Genomic DNA, 21,919 nt, shown 5'->3' on the forward strand with positions numbered 1-21,919 from the left:
GCGGGGAGGGGGTGCCGTGCGCGGGGAGGGGGTGCCGTGCATGGCGTTTCGGGGGGCGAGACCTTTGATGCTTCCCTCCGCGAGCAGAGATCCCCGGGCAGCGCCGAGCTGCCAGGCACGGGGTGCGCGGGGCCGGGGTGCTGGGTGGGGGTGGGCGGCTCGTTGGAGGGACCCTGACTATCCCCCCAACCCCAAATCCCCCTCCTTCCCTTCCCCTCATAAACGCCGAGATGCTCAGCCCGGCGCCACGCGGTGGCTGCCGGCACGTCCCCGGGGTGGGTGCTCGTGTCGGCCAGCGCTCCCCTTGGGTTTCGGTGGAGCCGGGGCCGCGGCGATGCTCGGGGAGCCCACCCTGGGGTGCAGGAGCGGAGGGCACCCACGGGAGCGGGCGGGAGGGCGCTGGGCGCGCCAGCCTTGGGGTGTCTGCTCCGGGGATGCGCGGCACGGGGTGGTTTCGGGGGGCTGCCCTGACCTGCGCCCCCTCTCTGCCCCCGCTGCAGGACAAGAACAGGAAGCTGAGGCCCCTCTACGACATCCCCTACATGTTCGAGGCCCGGGAGTTCCTGCCCAAGAAGCTCATCGGGAAGAAGGTACGGAGGGGCCGGGGCGGGTGGCGAGGTCCTGCCCGTGCCGGGGGTGCCACCTGAGTCCTTACGGGTGACCCAGGGGCTCTCCGCGGGGGATCGCGGGGGGCACCCAAAGCTGGAGCACCCTTCCCTGGCTGTTGTGGTCTCGCTTTCAGCCGCACCCATTTCCCAGCAGGGCTGTGCACCCGCGTCGCATTGTGTTTCCCTTTGTTTCCCCGGCATATTTTTCTAGGCTGGTTTAGAGCAATTCAGGGGAATGAAGAATATAATGCACACTTAACTACCAAAGCACATGCTCAGGATGCAATTTTGAAACGCTCATAAAATGGTCAAATAAAATCAATTTCCTTCAAAGCGAGGCTGCTCGCTGCTGCTCATTGAGGACTATTTCCATGCCTAATTGCATCTTTCCATTTCAGAGCCCTGTTTATATATTAAAAAAAAAATCAAAAAAACAGAAAAGAAAAAAATAGCAGCTTGCGGGACTTTTCTAATGGGAAGTCTGTCACTTGTCGTAGTGAAAAGCGGCTGCGAGGATGTTGCCGGGACTTGTGAAGAGAGCTCCGGTCTCTGAAATGGAAACCCGGTCGTTTCTGGGAGGGACCTGGCCCCACGCCGGCTGGTCCCGCTCTGAGCGCTGCCGGCCGCCCCGGGGCTTACTGGCACCGGTTTTCCTCCAGCCGCCATCGCTCTGCGGTGCAGCGGAGTGGGGTTTGCTCTCTCCCACCCTGCCACGCTTGGCTGTTGCTCAGAACCACCCTTTTTCTCCCCGAACGTGTTTGCAGTCACCCTTGCGTGCTCGCAGGCGGGAGGCGAGGGCGCACCTGGCCGAAGCCCCCGGCTCTGGTCACCGGGTCCCCACCGTGGCTGGTCCCCACCACCCCTGGGGCTCGTGGTGCCGCCTGCGCCGGAGCCGCGTGCCCCGTGCCCGGCCCCGAGGCGCCGGGCGCACCGTCCCCGTGCGGGGCAGCCCCAGTCCCCGGCCGGCCCCGGGGCTGGCGGCTGCTCTCTGCGTCCCCCGTGTCCCCACGACCGCATCTGGGTGGTGCGGGCTGCCGTGCCGGGGAGGAGGATGAGGGTCCTGCCTTCCTCCCGGGACTTCTGGCGTGGTGCTGCGGCACGGGCACCGCGCTCACCCTGCCCGCAGGGGTGGGCAGCAGGATCAGCCCCGCGAGAGGGACGGGCAGGAGCTGCTGCCGTTGGATCGCGGTCAGCGGCAGCAGGAGGGGAGCGGGACAGCAGCCAGCTGCCCCCGTCCCCGTGCCCGAAGTGGCCGGTCAGGAGCCAGTGACCCCCAGAAATAGAAGCAAAGAGCCGTTTGGCTGCCAGTGCCGCCAGCCTCCGTGTTTGAAGCTCCCCATAACCTTGCAGCGCGCTGCCGGGGCTGCGCCGCGAGCGCCGGGCTCCTGCCTTCGCCGCCTCGGTAGCCTTGGGAGCCGGGCGCCCGTTTGCCTTTGATGTTGCCTCGTTTCCCTTATAAATATTTCCTTTGTCAGCTCCACGTTTTTCACTTCAGATTAATTTGATTGAGGAAAGCGACGAAAAAATCCTTTCCGTTAATGATCAAAACAGTCCCTCGAGGGTGGCGGCGCGTTGTGATTTGAAGTGACAGCCTTGCACGGGGTGGCTCGCCCTTGCCTTCTCGCGGCTCGCTGTCAGCATCAATCTTTGCGGCAAAATCCCTCTTTTCCCACCCCTTTTTTTAATATACTTTTAAAGCCCACCCCGGCAGGGAGCTAGCGACTCCCGAGAGCTGTCTGCTTGCGGGGAGATCAAACGGGGTGGGCTGGCACCGATGCGCAGCGCTGCCCGCGGCGTCGGCATGGCTCCAGCACAGAGCGTGTTTGCAGGGCTGCCCCGGGGAGCCCTGCCCGTTCCGGGGAGCCCTGCCTGTCCTGCAGAGCCCTGCCTGCCCCGGGGAGCCCTGCCACCCCCCGGAAAGCGTCCCTTCCTGCAGATCCCTGGGGTCACCTGATCTCCTGGATCCTCCAGAGATCCGGATCTCCCGGATCCTCGGGCATGTCCAGCAGTCAGAGAGGTGCCAACTGCTCCAGCATCCCCGGCTGCGGGTCCTCAGGGGCTGCGGTGACCCCTTGAGCTGCTGCCCCGCTGCCGAGCACCTTCTGGCCCCCTTCTCCTCCCCTCTCCTGCATGGGCATGGTGGGCGATGGGTGCTGGGTGGCTGTGGCCGTGCCGGCATGTCCCCGAGGAGCGGTGGCTGCGGGGACCCTCCCCATCGCAGGGGTTCGGGGTCTGCCCTGCGCGTGCCCAGCGCCTGCCGCAGCCTGTCCTCCGGGGCCAGGACTCCCCTGCCCGGCTGCCCTTCGCTTGCCTGGCGAGAGCTGGCACGGCTTGACGGCATGACAAGCCCCAGCAGGCACCGCTGCCGGCAGCCGTTCTGGCGGAAGGTGATCGTCCCCTTCGAGGTTGATGAATTGAATATTAGGAATAATTAGGGCAGGATGAATTTTTGGTCTCTCTGTGCCGGTGCTTCATCAGCCTCCTCCTTGGCCGCCGGCGCTGCGTCTCTGTTGGGCTTGGCCGTGCCGCGCCCGCAGCCTGCACCCCGCGGCTGCCTGCTTAGGGCTTGTCTCGTGGGTGCCGTCCCTGCACCCCAGGGACCCTCCTCGTGGGTGCTGTCCTTGCACAGCAATGACCTCGCCTCATGGGTGCACGGTGGCAGCTCTGCAGGGCTGGTGTGGCACTACAGGGAGCTGCGCTTTAGGACTTGTGGGGCTGGATGTACCCTCCATCCCACCTCACCCCATCCCAAGGGAAGCAGCACCCACTCCAGGGAGCAGGACCCTTGCCGGCAGCCCGGCTGCCCCCGCCGCGGTGGCCGCGCCCAGCCCCATAGCTGTCCCCTGACCCCGCGGGCAGGGCGGTCCCCGTGCCGTCCCGGCGCAGGTTTGGTTTAGTAGCTGGACATGGAGCGGGGTCGGAACAAGCCCCCCCTCGCCCGTGGGTGAGGTGTGCTAGGGCAGGGACCTGCGTGTGCAAGACGCCGGGCGTGAGCCGGGAGCTGCCGGGGCACAGGCTCCGACTGCTGGAGGGCAGCCCCCCCCCAGCCCCCCCCAGCCCCGGCCCAGCCCCCCAGCCCCTCCCAGCCCCCCCCAGCCCTGGCCCAGCCCCCCCCAGCCCCGCCCAGCCCCGGCTGCTCCGGTCCCAGCATGGGGGGACGCGTTTCACCAGCAAGGACAAAAGCCCTTCGGCTGTAGCGAGCTGTCTGTCCTCAGCTGCCCTCCTGCCCTCGTCCTGACACCTCCCGGCGCGTGTGCTCCGGCTGTGCCGCAGGCAGCGTGCCGTCTGGTGCGGGCAGCGTGCCACCCGGTGCAGGCGGGAGTGCTGTGAAGGCAGCAGGGGCCGTGTTTGGGGTCAGATGCCTCAAAAGCACCATCTTGGCACGATGGGATCTCCTGAGATCCCACGATCCCCTCTCCTCCCCGGTTTGGGGGTCGTCACCACCCCTACCAGCTCCAGGCAGATGAAATTAGTTGGAAATTAATAATTGTTACTGCTGTGTATTGCTCTCCCGGTATATCGCGCTCCTGGCTGCACGGCAGCTCCGGTGGGACGCGCCTCTCGTTGCCGGGCTCCGCGTGGGCGGTGGGAGCCTGGAGCCGCGGGACGGGCTTTGCCACGGCTGCTTTTGTGGGCGTCCGTGGGCATCTGAGGGGAGCAGGGGCTTGGGGACCCAGAGGCGGCTCAGCCGGGGCGTCTGCGGTGCCGAACGGTGAGCATGGCCACGGCCAGGGGCCGGGCTGCGGAGAGCGGGCGGGCGGGCAGCGGCCCTGGGGGATGTGGGTGTGCTGGGGCGGGCGAGCAGCCAGCCCTCCTGGCGCTCCCGGTCCCACCGCCGGTCCGTCTGTCCCACCGGCCCTCAGGGCTGTCCAACCACAGCTGCTTCCAGCGCCAGCCCCGGTTTGGCCGCACCGGGCTGCCCGACGCTGCTCGTTTCCCACCACCTTTGCTCGCCTCCTTCCCTGGCCGCTCGCCCCGGCTCCCTGCCCTCCCGCCCCGCGGCAGGAGCGCCGCATCCCGCCAGCGCGCGGCCTCCCCGTGCCGCGGCGCAGAGCTGCCTGCGCTGCCCGCCGGCTGCCTGTCCTGCCGAAACGCAGGGGCAGCACGACAGCTTTCCCCGGGCCCCTGCAGCAAAAATAAACCGCTGCGACTGCTTCCAGAAATAATCCCTTCTGTCCCCCCTCGCTCTGGAGGAAGCACCGAAGGGAGACGAGGAAGAGCCGCCCCCGTGGCCGTGGCGGCCCCTTCGCTTGCGGTTCGTGCAGCGCTTGGCGCGTGAGGAGAGGAGCCGGGCTGCGGGGCACCGCGTCTGAATTCCCAGGGCCCCAGAGCTCGATGAGGGTATATTATATTTTCTCTCTCGCCCTTTCACCAAAGCAGCATGAATTTTCTAAAGCTGGGATTTTTATGGCACGTCGCTTTTCCCTTTTACAGACCCCATTTGTCTGTCTTTGACTCTTCTGCCGGCTTTTGCTGTGCCGATGCCGGCTCCCTGCGCTGCCGTGGCTCCGGCAAGGGAGCTGCGCCCTCCCGGCAGCCACGGGAGTGACCCAGCGCGGTGAAATTTGCCCGATGGCACGGGATGAACTGTCTGCCGCGGCCCCGCCGCAGCACCCACCGGCGTTCGGCTGCCGTGCCCCGGTATGGATTTGTCTCCCACGGTGGAATGAATCTCTGGTGCTCGTCGGGGCGGGGACGGCTCCCTCCGCGCAGACACTGCCCATTGATTGCGGCGCTGGGCATGCGACGCCGTTAAGCAGCTTTTTTTAATTATGCCATCGTGCAGGCAATTGAATTGAGTCTAAATGGGTGCTCTTGGCCCTTTCCTCTAATTAGCTGGGGGGATTAATCACTTGGATGGAGAGAGATGGCACGAGATCACTCAAGGAAAAATATCTCTCGTGCACGGAAGCGATCCGGTCCCGCGCGTAAGGGCTGCTCTGCAGCCGGCAGGAGGGCGGGGGGCGGCTCTCCCCGGGGTGCCCGAGCACCCAGGGGTGCCCGACCATGCTGCCACCATACAGATGTGGGGCTCTGGGGTGCACCGGGGTCCCTGATGCCGCCACACCCATCCCCTCCATGGGGTGCTGGCATTCGGTGCCTCCGGCCTCGGTGCCTCCGGCCTCGGTGCTGGGGGCCGTGAGTTTGGTGGGAACCCGGGAGGGTCCCCGGGGACGCCGAGAGGCGGCGATGCCGCGGTGAACCCCGTTACCTGCCCTGCAGTGCGCCCCGGGCAGGAGGGCAGCTTCGGCAGGCAACAGCAGGCAGCAGCCCCCCGCTGCCAGGCTGGAGGTCGGGGCGCCCATCTCTCAGCCCCCCGCACCCCATCAACCGCGCGACCGCAAGCCAAGGCTTGTGCGGGGCCAGGGTGAACCCCCGAAGCCGCGACGTGCTCCTGACACTTAATTTTATGCCTCTGGCCCCGGAGATAACTTCACCCGTTCGGGCAGCCCCGGTGAGACGCGCGTAAGCCGGCAGCACCGCCGGGCCCCTGCCCCAGCCCCGCAGCCCAGCACCGCGGGCACGAGCGTCTTGCTCCTGCCGTGGCAAAGGGGCTCTCGGGTCCAGGCCGGCACGGCGAGCCCCGGCGCTCCCATGGCACGAGGACCGGCGGCACGCGGCTTCTCCGGCGCGTGCCGTAGCCGGTCCCCGGGTTGGCGGGGGGTGCCATCGTGCCGTGCGCGGTCGTCCCCGGGTCGACGGGGAGGTCGGTAATTGGAGGCTGGCGGGCCGCTCGCGGCTGATGCCGAGGGACGAGAGGAGGAGCGTGTCCGAGCTGCGGCCGCGCCTCGTTTTCCCCGCTCCCGGGCAGAGGGGTGCGCGGGTGGCCTGCCCTCACCCCCATCCCGATGCCTGCGCCCGTTTAGCCGCAAAGCTTCGGCTTGTTTTTGATCCCCGGGGATTTGTTCGCGGCGCAGCTCATCAGAGGGGGGGCTGGCAGCGAGCTGATAAACCCCGTCCTCTGCGAGAGCCTGCGAGGGCGACCCCGAGCCCCCAGCGCGGCTGGGGGGCAGCGGCTGGGGGTTTCCCTGCGGCTTCCCAGGGCGTCCGCCTGCGTCTGGTCAGCTAGCATGGCTCAGAGGCACTGGCACGCTTCCCGGCATGCTCCTTTTGGGGTTACCGAAAGCAGCGGTCCCGGTGCCGGCACCGCCGGCGGACCGGAGATCAGACCTGGGAAAAACAGGGGACGGGGTTTGACTGGGGAAAACGTTCCCCCCCCGAACATCATCCGTCTCCCCGGAGGAGGGAAGGCTTTTGCAGACTTCTGCAGGTTTTTGCACTGATGGGCAGTTTTTGCCGTGCGTTACCGGCAGCTCGCAAACCCGGGGAGCGCTGGCGACACGGCACCGCACGGCGTGGTGGCCGCCGCTCGCCGAACGTGGCGGCGGTCGGGCCGCAGCCACGGGTTTTTTGGAAGGTCCCGCTTTCTGCGGAGCGGCGCAGCCGGGAGGGATGGGGACGGTGCACGGCAAGGGGTGGCCGCTGCTCCCCAACCGCCGCCAGCGCCAGGACGGGGGGGACGCAAACAACCGCACCCGGCCCTCGGTAATCTGCCACCGCGCGCAGCCGGTCTTGCCGTGCCAGAGCTGGGACCCTGCGCCGAGCAGCGCGCCGGTGCCGGCGAGGCTTCGCAGGGCTCCTGAGTTTCATGGGGACGCAGTGCGCCATCGCCGCTGCGTTCCGGCGTGTGAAGCTGGGGAGGGTTTCGCTGTTCGGAGCCTTCTGCAGAGCTGGCTGCTCCCCCGTGCCGAACCCGGGAAGGATCTTCTCCCGCCTGCGTTCTGCTTGGAACAAACGGCGCACGCGGATGCAAACGGGCCGCGGGGAGAAGTCTGCCGGCGCGCGCAGCTCCGGGCGCCGCAGCGGGCTGAAACGGCTCCCTGACAGCAGGGGAGGGCAAGGAGAGCGAATGTGGTTGCTCCTGGTCTAATGACCAGAAATTTGGGACCGTTTCCTCTCTGTGCATCTATTTTCCTCCTCCCGACGCCGCCTCACACGGCTCTGCCGGGCACTTCCATTGCCAGGCTGCAGCCCTGAGTTTTTCGTGGCTCCGGCAAAGCCTGCCCCGGCAAGGTCAGTCCTACCCCGGGGCTGCTCGGCTGGGCTCAGCTCGGCTAGGCTCAGCTCAGCCGCTCGGGGCTGCGACCCAGCGGGGGCTCGGTAGCCCCGCCGCTGCCGGAGCCGGCGGGGAGGAGGGAGCGCAGAGCCCCGTGGCTGCTGCAGGCTCCGCTTTCGGCAACAGTCGGGGCTCTGCAGGCTCCGCCGGGGCTGCCTGGGAGTGTGGTGGCTTGGAGCGTCCCCCGCACTGCATCCCGGGCTCTTTACACGCCTTCTAGGAGGGACCGCGGTGGCACGGTCTGGTGAGGAGAGGTGGAGGGGGCTAACGAAGAGCTTGGTGAAGCCGAAGGCAAGCGGAGCTTGGCTCCTGCGTGCCGTCCCCAGCAAAGCACCCTTCCTGCAGCGGGACGGGCGGTGAGGCTGGGCTGAGCCGGCTCACGCGGTCCTCGGGAAGGAAGCTGCCTGTCCGGAGGGAAAACGTGACGCTGGAGCTTTCCCCCGGGTGTCCTGTTGCCCCCGCTGTGCCTCCTGCACCCCCTCGCCCTCCCGGCGTTCGCGGCTCCGCCGGGCACGGCGGCAGCGCCGAGGGCCGCGGCACGGTGTCTGTTTAGAGTCCCGCCAAGTCACGGAGGAAGCGCCGGTCCCGCTGGGCTCCGTGAGGGCTGGGCGAGCCGTGGGCCGGCCGCCTGCTCCGCTGTGGTTCGGCCCCGGCTGAGCAGTGCCAGCGAGGAGCGGTGGGGCTGTGGGTGACGGGCTCGTGCTCGCCGGGGCGGGCGAGCTGGAGGAGGGTTGCAGGGCATCCAGGCACGCAGGACCAGCCCCGTCCTCGCCCGCTGCTTCCTTCTCTCTCTGGCTTCGCTTGCAGCAGATGCTGTCACCGCGCTGCTCCGGGACCCTGCGTGCCGCAGCGCGGCACACCCAGAGACCACCGGTGCCTCGCCGCGGCGTCCTGCACCGCGGCGCAGAGCTTTCCCCGAACGGCATCTTCCCACTGGCAGCACCCCGCGGTCGGTGCCGGTGCCAGGCTGGGGTGAGCGGGACACGGGTGTCGCGGGCGCATCCCCTCCCGTGGAGGTGGGGGGCTGCAGCCTTGCTCGAGCCTCGGGACCCCGTGTCAGCACCCGCCGGGCGGGGCAGAGCGAGCCGTGGGACCAGCCGGGGGGCAGCGCCGGGGATGCCCTCCCAGCCCGCAGGCGGGGAGCAGCCGGCTCTGGGCTGCCCGAGGCGCAAGTGGAGCGCCTGGGTGTAGTTCGTGGGTGGCACCAGCCACGTCCCGGCTGTCCCCAGTCTTCTCCCCTGGGAGGGGGGACATAGAACAGGCAAAAATGGGGGCTGTGGGACTGCTGGGGGCAGCACCCGCGTTTCGGTGCCTGCAGGTGGGAGGGGGGCAGGGGTGGGCTCCGTGCCGTGCCGGTGACGTCCCTCCCCGCTCCCCTCGCTGCAGCCTGGCCCGGGGGGCTCAGAGGGGACCGTCCCCCGCCACGGGGACACGGGGCGCAGCAGGGAGGAGGGGGCCGGGCGGTGCCGGGTGGGCGCAGGGTGGGTGCATATGGCAGGGGTGGGTGGCAGACCAGCCTCGCTCTGCTATAATTACTGTCGGAAACGCCTGCAGAGCTCCCAGCCCTCCTTCGTCACAAACTCGCAGGGACTATTTTTGCCTCCCCTGCGAGCTCGTGCCGCGTGTCAGCGCCCCGAAGGGGGGCTGGCCGCCCCCTCCTGCCTCTGAGGCCGGGGGACGCTGCCAGTGACCTGCCTGCGAGCGCCCGCCCGGCCGGCGAGCCGGGGGCCGCGCGCCGGCGACCGCCGCATCGCTGGGACCGTGACGCCGGGACGGCGTGCCAGGGGCCCCGTCCTGGGGACGGCGTGCCGGGGGCCGCGCGCCCAGGGCCCCATCACAGGGACCACATGCCGGTGACCGCGCGCTGGGGACCATGTACCTGTCGCCACGTGCCGGGGACACGGTGCTCGGCGCCCCGGGCACCCTTCCTCCTCCTCGTGCCACGGGCGTGAGCGCGGGTGTTTGGCGCCGACGGCCCCGTGTTTCCCAGGGGCCGCGTCCTCCCTGCGCGCCCTCGCGCCAGAGCCGGTGGCGAGGCGTAGGGCAGGCGGGGACGGGACACGGCTCGCCAGCCCTGGCGTGGCCACCCTTTCCCCTCGCCCCGTGCCGGGGTGCCGGGCGCCTCGGCGATGGGCGAGCGCGGGCAGGGGCTGGCAGGTCCGGCGCAGCCCCGGCTGGTGGCAGGGGAGCCGGGGCGGGTGACATTGAACGCGTCGGCCGCACAAAGGCACGCGCGTCTCTGTAGCGCCGTTCTTCTCGGGGCTGGATCTCCTCCAGGGAGGAGAGCCGGCGCAGTGATTTAATTCGCACTGACTGCAGCTGACCTTGGAACCCGCCGATAGACGGCCGCCATCGACGCTGGCCGGCATTGGCGGGGAGCGAGAGCCCGCTGCGGGTCCCGTGGCTGCAGGAGGGGTGGGGGGAGCCGGGCGGGGACCCTGCACCGTCGGCCGGCCGCCCCGCGTCCCACCCCGGCCACCCCCGCCCTCCCGGCCCTTCAGCGGCGCTGGCGGCCGCGGGGAGCCCGGCGCGTCGCGCTCTGCGCCGGGGAGCTTTTCGCTTTATATACCCCTGCGAAACGCCGCCCGAGCGTGCGCTTTCCTGCCCGCTTGCTGCCTTCGCTTGCCCCGGGCCCGCCGCCGCGGCGGGGACGCGCGGGGGGCAGCTCCACGCTGCAGGGGCTGCGGCGCATTAGCAGGAGAGGGACCGAGGCGCTGCCGACGGGAAGGTTTGAATTCCCGGTTTGCAGCCGGCTCCCGCTGCTGCCGGCGGCTCCCGGAGCCCCACGCGGGTCCTTCGACGCCCAGGGGCTCGGTGGTGTGCCACGGGTGCCTTCACGGCACCTTTCGCCTTCACGGCACCCGGGCAGGTGGGTGAAGGCTGCGGCCGGCGCTCAGCACCCCACGGAGGGGGGAGCGTGGGGGGCTGAGCCCAAGCCTTGGCACCAGCGGGTGCCCGCGTCTCCGCCGGCGGCTCCTCGAACGAGGCGCCAGCTCGGCAAGAGCCCGCTCCGCCCTGCAGCCCCTGCGCGCCGTGCCGCGCCGCGCCGCGGGGCTCCGTGGGGTGGCTCCGTGCTCCTGCCAGCCCTCCCCGGGGGGCAGCTGCCCTGCGGGGCGCCTCGCCTTTGCTGTCACTGCTGGGGAAGGCGGGGACGGGGCTGTCACGTCCCGGCCTCCCACGGTCCCGCGCGGCCCGCGCTGGCGGCCACGGGGACGCGGCAGTTGGGAGTCCTTTCACGCCGGATCCGTAGGGCGCTCCGGGGCCGCTCGCTCCTGCCCCGCGGGAGGGAGGTTTGCGTTTGCGACTTGTCAGATGCAGCAGTGCTGGCATCGCGCCGGGGGGGGACGTGCCAGCCGTGTCACCGCAGCGAGCCTCAGCGGCATCGGCCCAGGGGATGCCGCGCTTTGCGACGCGGCGCGACGCAAGGCTTTGCAGCGCGGCGCGACGCAGGGCAACGCTTTGCCACGCGGCGCAGCGCAACGTGTTGCGACGCGGCGCAGCACAACGCTTTGCAGCGCGACGCAACCCTTTGCAGCGCCGTGCAATGCGACGCGATGCGCCACAACGCTTTGCCGCGCAACGCAACACGGCGCATCGCTTTCCCGGTGCGGGCTGAGGTGTGACACCCAGCCCCGTCCCTCCTCGCTCTTCCCCCACCCGTGACCACGCAGGATCCCAGCCCGAGCTGTGGGGCACGCGTGCCTCGTCCCCCCGGCTGCGTGGGAGCCTTTGGCCGGACGCTGTCCGTTGATTCCAGGCCGGGTGTTTCCCAGCCGGAGCCCTTGAGCTCGGTGACATTTAAAAAGCCCTGAGGTAGCTTGAATTTCCTAACCTTGCCGTCTCTTTTTCCCCTGCAGTTGTTACGACAATAGTTTTTCTGGGAGGAATTGCTTTTCCCTCTCCCTTTAATTGGCTTTTCCCTGCCAGGGCCCCTCTCTGCTGCTGCTGCAAACCTCGGTTAGCTCGGCCGCGCCAGGCAGCGGGCGGCCGGCGCGGCGACGGCCGGCAATCCCGCCTCTTTGTGCGCTTTTAGGCTCGTTTTAAAAAGGGAGGCTTGGGAAGGGCCGACGGCTCGGCGGGGTTTACGGCTGCTCCCCCGCGCCGCCGAGCTGCGAGCCTGCCCGTCTCCCTTTGAGTCAAGCTGCCGGCGCCGAGAGCCGGCGGCGCGGGGCGGGCACGGTGCCGTGCGGCGGCACGCCTGGAAGAAGGCCGTAGTGCCTAAATGCAGCGCCGCGGCTGGGCCGGGGCAACGGGAGGCAGCACCCCGACTTCCCTGTGTCCCCCCGTGTCCCCCAGCCCAGGGCAGCCTCAGCCTCCTCCGGCTGGCGTGCCGGTGAAGCGGTGAGGAAGCGGGGAAGCAAGGCGGCGGGATGGGGCTGGCTGTGCGCAGGAATGGCGCGTGCGGCCGTGGGATGGCGTCAAGTGTTTGAGCTCTCGAGCTTGAACTCCGGTTTCTTTTTCCCCCGCTGTCTATCGCATGGCCGTGGCCGGGAGTCGCGGCTCCTCGTTGCTGTGCCGGCGAGTGCCGGTGCTGCCGGTGCTGCCGACGCTTCCAGCCCCGGTGCTGCGGGCCCCGCAGCCGCGCCTATCCCGACCCAGGGGTGAAGCCACAGGAGCGTTGCAGGACGTGCACCGGGGCCGGGTCCCCGAATCCCGGGAGCAGGGAGGGGGCCGGGCAGTGCCGGGGGCCGGGATGGGGCAGCACGGCCTTTCCAGCCCTGCCGGGGACCCGCTGCTCTCCGGGAGCCTGAGCCAGCACCGCACCCGCGAGCACGCCTGCGCCCGCCAGCCTGTCCCCAGCCCGGGTGCGGCCGGGGGCGCAGTTACCGGCAGCGGTCGCCCCCCGAGGCGGACCCCCCACCAGCTGATGTGCGCGAATGCCGCGGCTGCCCCGCCTGCGGGAGGACGGGACCGGCGGCGGTGCTTGTCCCTGGCACGGCCGAGTGCCAGCCGGGCGACGCGGGGCGAGCGGCGGCCGTGGCGCGGGCACGGCGCAGCCGGGGACAGCGCAGCCCCGCGCTGGGTGCACGGCCGGGTTTCCGGAGCGCCTGGGGCTGCTCCCTTGCCTCACCAAAGCGTTTTGCGAACCGGCCTCCGTGTCCCGCTCGGCGCGGTGCCGGTGACACTGATGCCAGCTGACAGCTCCGGCTTAGCAGGGATCTGTGCTTTCATCTACCGGCAGGTAGAGCCGAGCTCTCCCACCGGAGGCCAAACCGCGGTTACCCATAAACCAGGAGGCATCGGGGCTGGCTGCACGCTCGGGGCCCTGCCGGGGCTCTCCGGCACGCGGGGAGCTTGCCGGTGCGCAGTGAGCTCACAGGCATGGCCGGCAGGAGCCGGCGTAGCCCCGGCAGCGCGAGTGCCCGTACCGGGAGCCCGGGGCGGCGGCTCGTCTGCCACGGGAGGCTCCTGGTTCGGCGTGCCCAGCCCTGGCTCGCGCGCCGCTCTGTCAGGTGCTGGCGATGCCATCGGTGCCAGCAGCCGGCTGGCGGACGGCTCCTTCACCTGGGCAGGGGGAGGTGTGGGGCCTGGCCGGCCGGCAGCGGGGTTTTTGGGCAGGGGGAGGATGGGGGTGTGCCGGGAGCCCCCCGGCGGGGCTGACCCCCTGCCTGTCTCTCTCGCCTAGGTGAACGTGACGGTGGATTACATCCGACCGGCCAGCAGTGCCACCGAGACCGTGCCCGCCTTCTCCGAGCGCACGTGTGCCACCGTCTCCATCGGAGGAATGTAAGTGCGGCCCTGGGGAACCGGGCACGGCGCTCCAGCCTGGCGCTTGCCAGGCCTTCGCGGGGCTCTGCCGCGCGCCGCGGGGCACCGGGGACGGAGGGTGCCTCGTCCTCGCCGTGGGGCCGCGTGGTGATGGCGGCTGGACGGCAGGAGCCTGCTGTCCCGCTCTGCCCGGGGCGCTGCCGCCCTGCACCCCCTGCGCTCGCCGCCCCCAGCGCCGGCAGTTTGGGGGTGCCGGGCCGGAGGCCACCGCCGCGAGCCGGCCGCCTCGGGGAGCGGCGCGGCCGGTGCGTCGCCGTGGAGGAACCATCTCCCTCGGCTGTACGTCCCCGGGATGTCTGTCCTTTCCCGAGGAACGTCGCCTTCCCCGTGCCGTGGAGCAGCGGCGCGGGCTCTGCCGGAGCAGCCCCCCCCCTCACCAGCCCTGCCCACAGTTTCCGTGCGGGGGCAGGTTCGGTGGCTTTGCTCCCCCAGGACACAGGCGTGCCGGGCTGCTCCGGTGCGTCCGGACGGCAGCGGCCCTGGCCGCGGCGCGGGGATGATTTGTCGTAGGCCGTTTGCTCGCTTTGATTTTTCCCCGCCCCCGCCGGTAGCAGCTATTTTGGAAAGCAGCCGAAGTGCTGCAGCGCGGCGCTTTCCTCCCCCTTAATCCCAGGGCTGGGAGAGCCGCGGAGCGTCGCGCTGCACGGGGGGACACGGCCCCGTGCCACCAGAGAGCTCCCTGTCACCCCGCGCCCGCCTAGCTGAGGCGCTCCTGCAGTGACCTTCGGCGACGCTTCTGGGTTTAATTTCCATGGGGAGATCCAGCCCTGCCCGGGCCGGGGCCGGGGCTGCTCCGCGCTCGCTGCCGGGCCTCGCCGCGATGCCGCTCCCGCGACGAAGCCGCAGCCGCAGGAGCCTAAAGGGCTTTTCCGGATGGAGATGCCGGGTGCAGGAGAGCCCAGCGGAGCAGCCCCGCTCTCCTGTGCTGCTTGCTTTAAATCCACCCAGTTTATTCAGCGGTGCTTGAACCACGTCCCTGGGGAGCCAGTTCTCCAGCCAAGTGTGTCTTGCCGGGTTTTCGGGAGGGACAGCCCAGCCGCTGCGTTTTTGGGGCTGTTTGTAGGCAGATGAAGCACGGCTGCACAAGGAGGGGAGCGTGCGGCGCGAAACCCACCGGCCCCTCCCTGTGCCCGGCGGCTGCGGTGCTGCCGGCCCCGGGAGGCTCCCAGCAGCTCTTCTGCCGTCCCCAGCGCGGTGCAGGGGCAGGATTTCCCATCTCGGGAGCATCTTGCCGAGCGCTGCCGCCCTCTCTTAGCATCTCCGGCTGCAAATTGCTTTGAAATAGCTCCCGAGTCGCATCCCTGTTTCGGGAGGAAACCTGATGTGAATTTGCAGGGCCGCTGCTCACGTTGACTTCATTGCCGTAATCAGGCGTCAGCGGAGCGAGCCGAGCGAGCGCCGGGAGCTTGCGCCGGAGCGTCTCCGCGGCGTGCAAGCCTCCGGGGCACGGTGTGGGGCAGCCCCCTTGCTCCCGGCTGCCTACAGCCGCGGCGAAGGCTTGGGCGTAACAGAGCAGGGTCTGTGCCGTCTGGCCTGCGCCGCGCTGGGGACGGCGCGGGGAAGAAAGCCCGGCTTGTCCGCCCGGCATCCGGGCCGGGCTGAGCCTGCTTGGCAGGCTGCGCACGCCGGCAGCTCGCTGGGGCGGGCAGCCCGGGCGGGGGGCTAGCTCCTGCCCGCCTCCTTCGCGTCCCCGGTTCCTGCCTGGCTGTCGTCGCTCTTGGCGCAGGCAGCCGGTGGTCCTGCAGCCCCCTGCCCGCCCCGGCTGCACGGGGGGAAGCCGGGCCAGCTGTCAGCTGCACCCCCGGGGTGGCACCTCTCCCTCCCCGAGCGTGGCAGGAGGATAACCACCACGCTGCGGTGGGCAGAGGGGGACGGAGACCCGTCCCCCAGCAGCTGCTCCCCTCGGGGCGCGGGGTGGCTTTGGGGAGGGCAGCAGCTTCTCCTGCCCGGTGTGCCGGCAGCCCCCGCTCCCAGCGCAGCGCAAACCCCGCGCCACGCGTCCCGCTGCGCTGCAAACGTGAGAAGCTGGAGCACAAACCCAGCTTCACCTGCCCGTACCCCTGCCCGTATCCCTGCCTGACCCCCGGCCGCGGCGCCTGACTCGATGTCTCCCGCAGACGGGCTCCGAGCTGGCAGCGCCGGCCGCCCTCACTGGGTCCGTCATGCTGCTCCCTTCCAGCTTTTCAGCGTTTTCGGCTTGATCCCCGGCTGGGGAATGCCGGTGCCGCTGCCGGGCAAGGCTCTGCCCAACGCCCGCGTGCCGCAGCCCTCCCCATCCCTCTCTGCCGGCGCCTGGCGCGCCGCGTGCCTTGTCAGCTGCCGGCACCGCTGCTCCCGGCTCGTGTTTTCCTGCTGAGCACAGGTAGGGTCGGAGGTTTGTGCTCGGCTGTCACAACAAAGCCGTGCTGACATGGAAAACGGGACGAAGGGGCCGCGGCTGGCGGAGAAAGCAGCTACCGGGACATGGGCAGCCCCGCGGGTGCCTCCTGTGCCGGTCTGGGCTCACGGGGATGGCTCGTCCTGCCACGGGTGCTGCTGGGAGGGTGCCCATGTGCCGCAGGCACGGTTAATGTGGAGGCACCCGCAAAGTGGTGGCAGAGGGACCCAGGGACAATGGGGCAGGTCTGCTGTGACCAGCGGGAGCGGGTGCACGTGGGGGCTCTGGGTTCACACCAGCCTTTGCTCTGTGAGTAGCCTGTGGCTCCCACCGCATCCCATAGCATCCCGCAGCATCCCGCAGCATCCCGCACTATCCCACAGCCTCCCATGACATCCCACAGCATCCCATAGCATCCCGCAGCACCTCACAGTATCCCACAGCCTCCCACAGCCTCCCGTGACATCCCACAGCATCCCATAGCATCCCGCAGCATCCCGCCGTATCCCGCAGCATCCTGCAGTATCCCACAGCCTCCCATGACATCCCACAGCATCCCACAGAACCCTACAGCATCCCATGGCATCCTGCAGCATCCCACAATATCCTGTGGCATCCCACAGCATCCCGCATTATCCCGTGGCATCCAGCAGCATCCCACGGTACCCTGTGGCATCCCGTAACATTCCGCAGCATCCCATGGCATCTTAGCACCATCCCCCAGCATCTAGCAGCATCCCGTGACATCCAGCAGCACCCCACAGTATCCCACAGCATCCCATCACATCCAACAGCATCCCCGGGCACCCAGCAGCACCCGTCGGCTCGTGGGCAGCGGGCACGGTGGGTGCTGGCTGTGGGGTGGGAGCCCCAGGGTGCCCGGCTGCAGGGCCCGGTGCCCCCCGGGAGGCTGCCGAGACCCCGGCTCCCTCCCGGGGGACACGGTGGGATGCAGGAGGGGGAGCCGGGGGGCCCGTCTTCGAGTCGGGCTGCGGGCGCGGAGGCGCGGGCCGGCGCGGCGGGGCCGGCAGCGCCGGGGCACGCTGCCGTGACCGGCGCGTCCGGCTCCCTCCGCTCCCCTCGCCTGACGGGCGGCTGCGAAATCAGATCGTGGGGAAGCGGCGGCTCTCCTCCGGCTGCCGGGAGCCCGTGCGGCGGCGCGGCAGGAGCCGGCCGCTGCTGCGGGGACGTCCCTCGGGGCGGCCCCGGACCCCCTTGGCCGAGCAGCAAGGGGTCCCTTACCGACAGCCCTCCTGTTTAGGGGGCCTGGGGGGGGCTGGATCCGTCCGGTGCCCCGGGGATGGGGCTTGGTCGGGGGGGCTCGTCCCCGCAGCCCTTCCCCGGGGGGTTGCGGAGGCTGCCGCGATGCAAACACGCGACTGCACATGTTTTGGCAGAAAAGGCGGCTAAAAGTCGCTCACAACAAATTCAAGGCAAGCCTTGGGCTGTAAATCCACGCCGGGGGGTGGGGGTACCGGGGTGCTGCATTTTGGGGCTAATTGGGCACAAACGGCGAGTTTTGGTGGTGCCAGCTCCGGGCGCGGGGCGGGGGCCTTGCGCGGGGCTGGCTTTGGCAGCGCCAGGCAGCGAGAGCCAGAGAGGTTTCGGTGGTGAAAAACTTCCTTTTTGGATTTTTGGGGGCCAAAACTGTGAAATGCGTTTCGGGGTCGCCGGGGAAGGGGGGGGAAGGGGGGCAGCTTGCAAATAGCCGTTTTTCACTCCGCCGTCCTTTAAGTGGCAAAAACTGTATTTCACGGCCTAATAAGATTTTTTCCACAGCAAAGAGCTTTTCATCTGCGTTTTCATATTCCCATTCTTTAATCTGGGCTTAACTGGGGGATGCATCTTCCCTGCGCGCAGCAGCTCCAGCTCCTCGCCCCAGATGCTTGTATTTGAGGCGGGGGGGGGGCGGGTGCCCCCCGGGCAGGGGCCGTGGGGAGAGGAGCGGGGCGCGGGGCTGGAGCGTGGCGTGCGGTTCCCGGTCAGGAAATTCCTTCTTGAAGCCGTCACCCCCGCGCCCCGCTCCCTCGTCCTCTTGCTGGAAGCGGGGGGGGATCGCTGCGGGTGCAGCGGGCGCGCTGCAGCCGAACCGGTCACCCCGGACCCTCCTCAGTGCACCCGCTGTGCTCCCCTGGGTGCCCAGCACCCAGCTGAGTGCCCAGGATCAGCCCCTCCCCAGGCAGTGCTGGATTTCTCAGCTTGAAAAGCTCAACTGGAAACAATTCGGGGTTCTCCCGGGATTTGCAGCCCTGGGGTTTTTCTTTGCACTTGGGAGAAGCAGGATTTCGTGGCTGGGGTCGCTGGTGGTGCCGGGGTGCCGGCACGGCACAGGATTTCGTGGCTGGGGTCGCTGGTGGTGCCAGGGTGCCGGCACGGCGCAGGATTTCGTGGCTGGGGTCGCTGGTGGTGCCAGGGTGCCGGCACGGCGCAGGATTTCGTGGCTGGGGTTGCTGGTGGTGCCGGCGTGCCGGCACAGCGCAGGATTTCGTGGCTGGGGTCGCTGGTGGTGCCAGGGTGCTGGCACGGCACGGCACAGGATTTTGTGGCTGGGGTCGCTGGTGGTGCCGGGGTGCCGGCACGGCGCAGGATTTCGTGGCTGGGGTCGCTGGTGGTGCCGGCGTGCCGGCACGGCGCAGGATTTCGTGGCTGGGGTCACTGGTGGTGCCGGGGTGCTGGCACGGCTCTGCAAGCTCCAGCAGCTGCTCTCAGAGCATCCAGCCTCCCCAGTGGCCCCGGGAGGGTGACAAGGGGACACTTTTTCACTCCCCTTTCCAGGAATGAAGTAGCAGCATCCGAGGAAGCTGCTCAGAGCCGGGATCAAAGCTGGGCGAGGCGCTCCGACCCGCTCCGGCGGCTCCGCCATCCCGGTGCTTGGAGGCTTTGCAGCACCGTGGCCACACAGGTCCCCAGCCACGGGTGGGAGGTCTCGGTGCTGGCAGGGGTGGGCAGGGAGCTGCTGGCATCAGGGTGCCGGGGGACAGCCGCCCGCCGCGGGGTGCAGCACGGGCTCTCGCTGCAGCCCTGTGAGGACGACCTGAGCCCCTGGGGGCGTTTGGCGCCGGAGCCGTGCCCGGAGGCGATGCTCCGAGCGGGGGGAGCTCTGGGGGCTGTAGGGCTTTCGCTGCCTGATGCAGTCCCGGGGCTGTTCGCTGTGCTCGGCTCACCGAAGCACCGGGACGGCGGGGCAGGGTGGAGGGATGGTTGCAGCTGGCGGGTGGGCACGGGGCTGCAGTCCCTCCCCACGTCCCTCTCCTGACCCAAAAAGCCGGGTGATGATCCCGACCTTTGCGAAGTGCTCCCGTGCGCCGGCGCAGACGTCGGGAAAGGACCCGGTGAGCGATGGGGAGAGGGCCCGGCGGGGGCCGGGGGGGTAAATGCCGTTGCAAAGCAGAGGGGTGGGCGGGAGGCTGATGCCAGGTGATGCCGGTGCTCCACGCCGTCCCCGGGGTGGGTGGCAGCCACAAGGCACGGGATGCCTGCGCCCCCCTCCACCAGGAAAGCCAGCCTGGCTTTTCGGGGCGAGGGGCGGCCGCAAGCCCAGGCTGGCTTCATCGCCAGGCGTGCCGGCGGCACGGCACGGGGCACGTACCTCGCCGGCGTCCCGCGGGGCTGGAGCGGGGACCGGCTGCCAGCGCTTCGCTGTTCGCAGCGGAGCCACGTGCGCGGCGAGCTACCCGCGTGGGCCGCGGCGCCAGGGTAAAGCTGGGCTCGCGCCCAGGAGCTGTGTAGGTTTGTGCCGCCCGAGCCGCTGGAAAGGGACCAGATTGCGCTGCTGCTGTGCGAGCTGCTCCCTCCTACGGGGAGGAGGCGTCCGCCGCCAGCCGTGGCCCGGGGATGAGCTTTGCGAGGCTGCCGGTGGCTGGCTGAGGGCTGGCAGAGCTCGGCGCCTGCCCTGGCGCTGGCTGGGTGCCGGCAGGGTGCCGGCAGGGACCCGGCTGGGCGGGGAGCGGGGTGGCGGCAAGCTCGGGAACTTGGAGTTAAGCCGCTCGTGGCCTTACGCGGTGCAGCCGTGCGCCGCTGTGCCCCAGCCCCCCGACTTGGGTGCGATGCCGTCGGTCCTGGGGAGGAGATTTCTCCCCGGTACTGTCGCTCCTGCGGGCAGCGCGGTGCAGGAGGCGGCCGGACGCTGCGGTCAGGGGTTTGCTCCCGGACACGCCGGGGGTCCCTCGGGACTGAAGTGCCTTCTGCGGGCGCCGGTGCTGAGACGGAGTGAGGCAGTACCGGGGCTGGGTCTGGCTGCGCCGAGGGGCTGAAGGACGTTGTGCTCAGCACCGGCGAAGCACCGTCCTGTGGTTCTCTGGCTGCAGCTGCTGAGAGCGGCACAGCCTGGGTGGACGGGGCTGGAGCGCTGCCGGGTGGGAAGGGCCGTGGGGAGCTCCCCGTCCTCCTCGGGGCTCTCCCCAAAGCACCGCCAGCTCTTGCAGGCAGCCGCCGCGTCCAGGCTGAGCCGTTCCCGCTTCCGAGACCGGCCCCATTCCCTGCCCGCAGCGGCCGAGCAGACCTAGCACCGTTTCCAGCCTCCGCCGCGGCTGCCTCCAGCCCGGGCGCTGTGCGTGCGCTCGGCGCGAGCTCCTTGGCCAGATCAGAGCAAGCCACTGCGCCGCTCCGCCGCCGCCGGGCGCAGACCGGGGCGGCGAGGGGGTCTCCTGGCCCCTGCTGTGCGGCCGCCGGCAGGCACCGATCGCGTGTGGAACCCAGGGAGGAGGAGAAGCTCCCGCTCTTACCTCGCCGGCGCCTGCTCCCGTGCCAGGAGAGGCTCGTGGAGCACCCCACGAGGGTTCAGAGAGGCGCAGGGCCGCCGCTTCCGCTCGCCTCCGCTCCCTCGCGACGGCTGGCCGCGCTGCCGGGGCGCGGACGCAGTGGAGGTGGGAAAGCTCTGCGGCGGGCGAGCCCCGGGGCGGCAGCGGCGCCGGCTGCCCTGGCCCCTTTGCTTCGGGCTGGCAGGTTTGGTTAGAAATCGCACAGGTTTACATACTGCTGCTTAAAAACCTCATCCTTGCATAATTTAGCCAAACATCCCAAATAAAGCCCCGTCGGCATCACCCCGATACGCTGCCGTCCGCCCCGGTGAGGAGGAGGAGGGGTGGCCGAAGGGGCAGAGCCCGGTGCCTCCGCCGCCCTCCCCGCGGCGTGCGCGGCTCTCCCCGTTCAGAGGCTCGGCTCTCCCGCGCCGAAATTGGGATTTGTTTCCTTCTAACCGGGCTGTGATCTATCGCAGGCTCACCCGGAGCTCTGGTTGCAGAGGTGGCTTAGCGTTAGATTTTTAATGACCCTTCCGTTAATCCCGGGATTCTGGGATTTAATACTTGCTGCCCTTTGACCGGTGGAAATGATGAAAACTGTGATTTCATGCGTATTGGATACTTCGGGAGTCTAGTGTCGGGGGTGGCTGCTTATCTGCTCTGAGCGGAGGGGATTAAAGCGCTGGGGATGGGGCAGGGGTGGGCATGGACGACTGGGATGGGGAGCGGGACGTGGCTGGGATGGGGAGCGGGATGCGGCTGGGATGGGGAGTGGGACATGGCTGGGACGGGGAGCGGGACGCGGCTGGGATGGGGAGTGGGACATGGCTGGGATGGGGAGCGGGACGTGGCTGGGATGGGGAGTGGGACATGGCTGGGATGCGGAGCGGGATGCGGCTGGGATGGGGAGTGGGACATGGCTGGGATGGGGAGTGGGACATGGCTGGGATGCGGAGCGGGATGCAGGGCTGTGGGCTGGGCGGGTGCATCGGTGGGGGGACTGATGGCCCTTTGGGGACAGGTCCCGTGGGGTCTGTCCTCCCCATCCCCACTGCACAGCACAGGAGGGTGCCCTCGCCCCACGCGTGGGGTGCAGGCGGCTTCTCTCCTCCCCGTCACCCCGCAAGGCTGGGGTGCCTCTGGCCCTGCCAGACCCGTTTGGGCGCTCGGGTTAAGGAGGAGGGGACGGGGGTCCCGCGGCATCCCCCGTGCCTGCCCAGGACCCGCTGCGGCATGGCGTTCCTGGGATGGAGGCGGCTTTTTCTTCTCCTTGGAGGAGCACGGACGCGGGGGGGAGCTGGGCGGG

The 21,919-nt window shown here is 69.5% G+C and overlaps 1 protein-coding gene across 1 annotated transcript in view; it reads left to right on the forward strand.

Moving 5' to 3' along the window:
- SND1 (staphylococcal nuclease and tudor domain containing 1) overlaps positions 1-21,919 on the forward strand; it is a gene marked incomplete at both ends in the record, with an annotated part of 84,617 nt that overhangs the window by 47,810 nt on the left and 14,888 nt on the right. Inside the window, 2 exons of the mRNA XM_082013824.1 lie at positions 501-590; positions 13,352-13,452. Of these exons, the coding sequence (XP_081869950.1) occupies positions 501-590; positions 13,352-13,452 (191 nt within the window). The remainder of the gene's footprint in view (positions 1-500; positions 591-13,351; positions 13,453-21,919) is intronic.

This window comes from Phaethon aethereus (genome assembly GCF_964289735.1).
Source record: "Phaethon aethereus genome assembly, chromosome: 1".
Lineage (NCBI taxonomy): Eukaryota > Metazoa > Chordata > Aves > Phaethontiformes > Phaethontidae > Phaethon > Phaethon aethereus.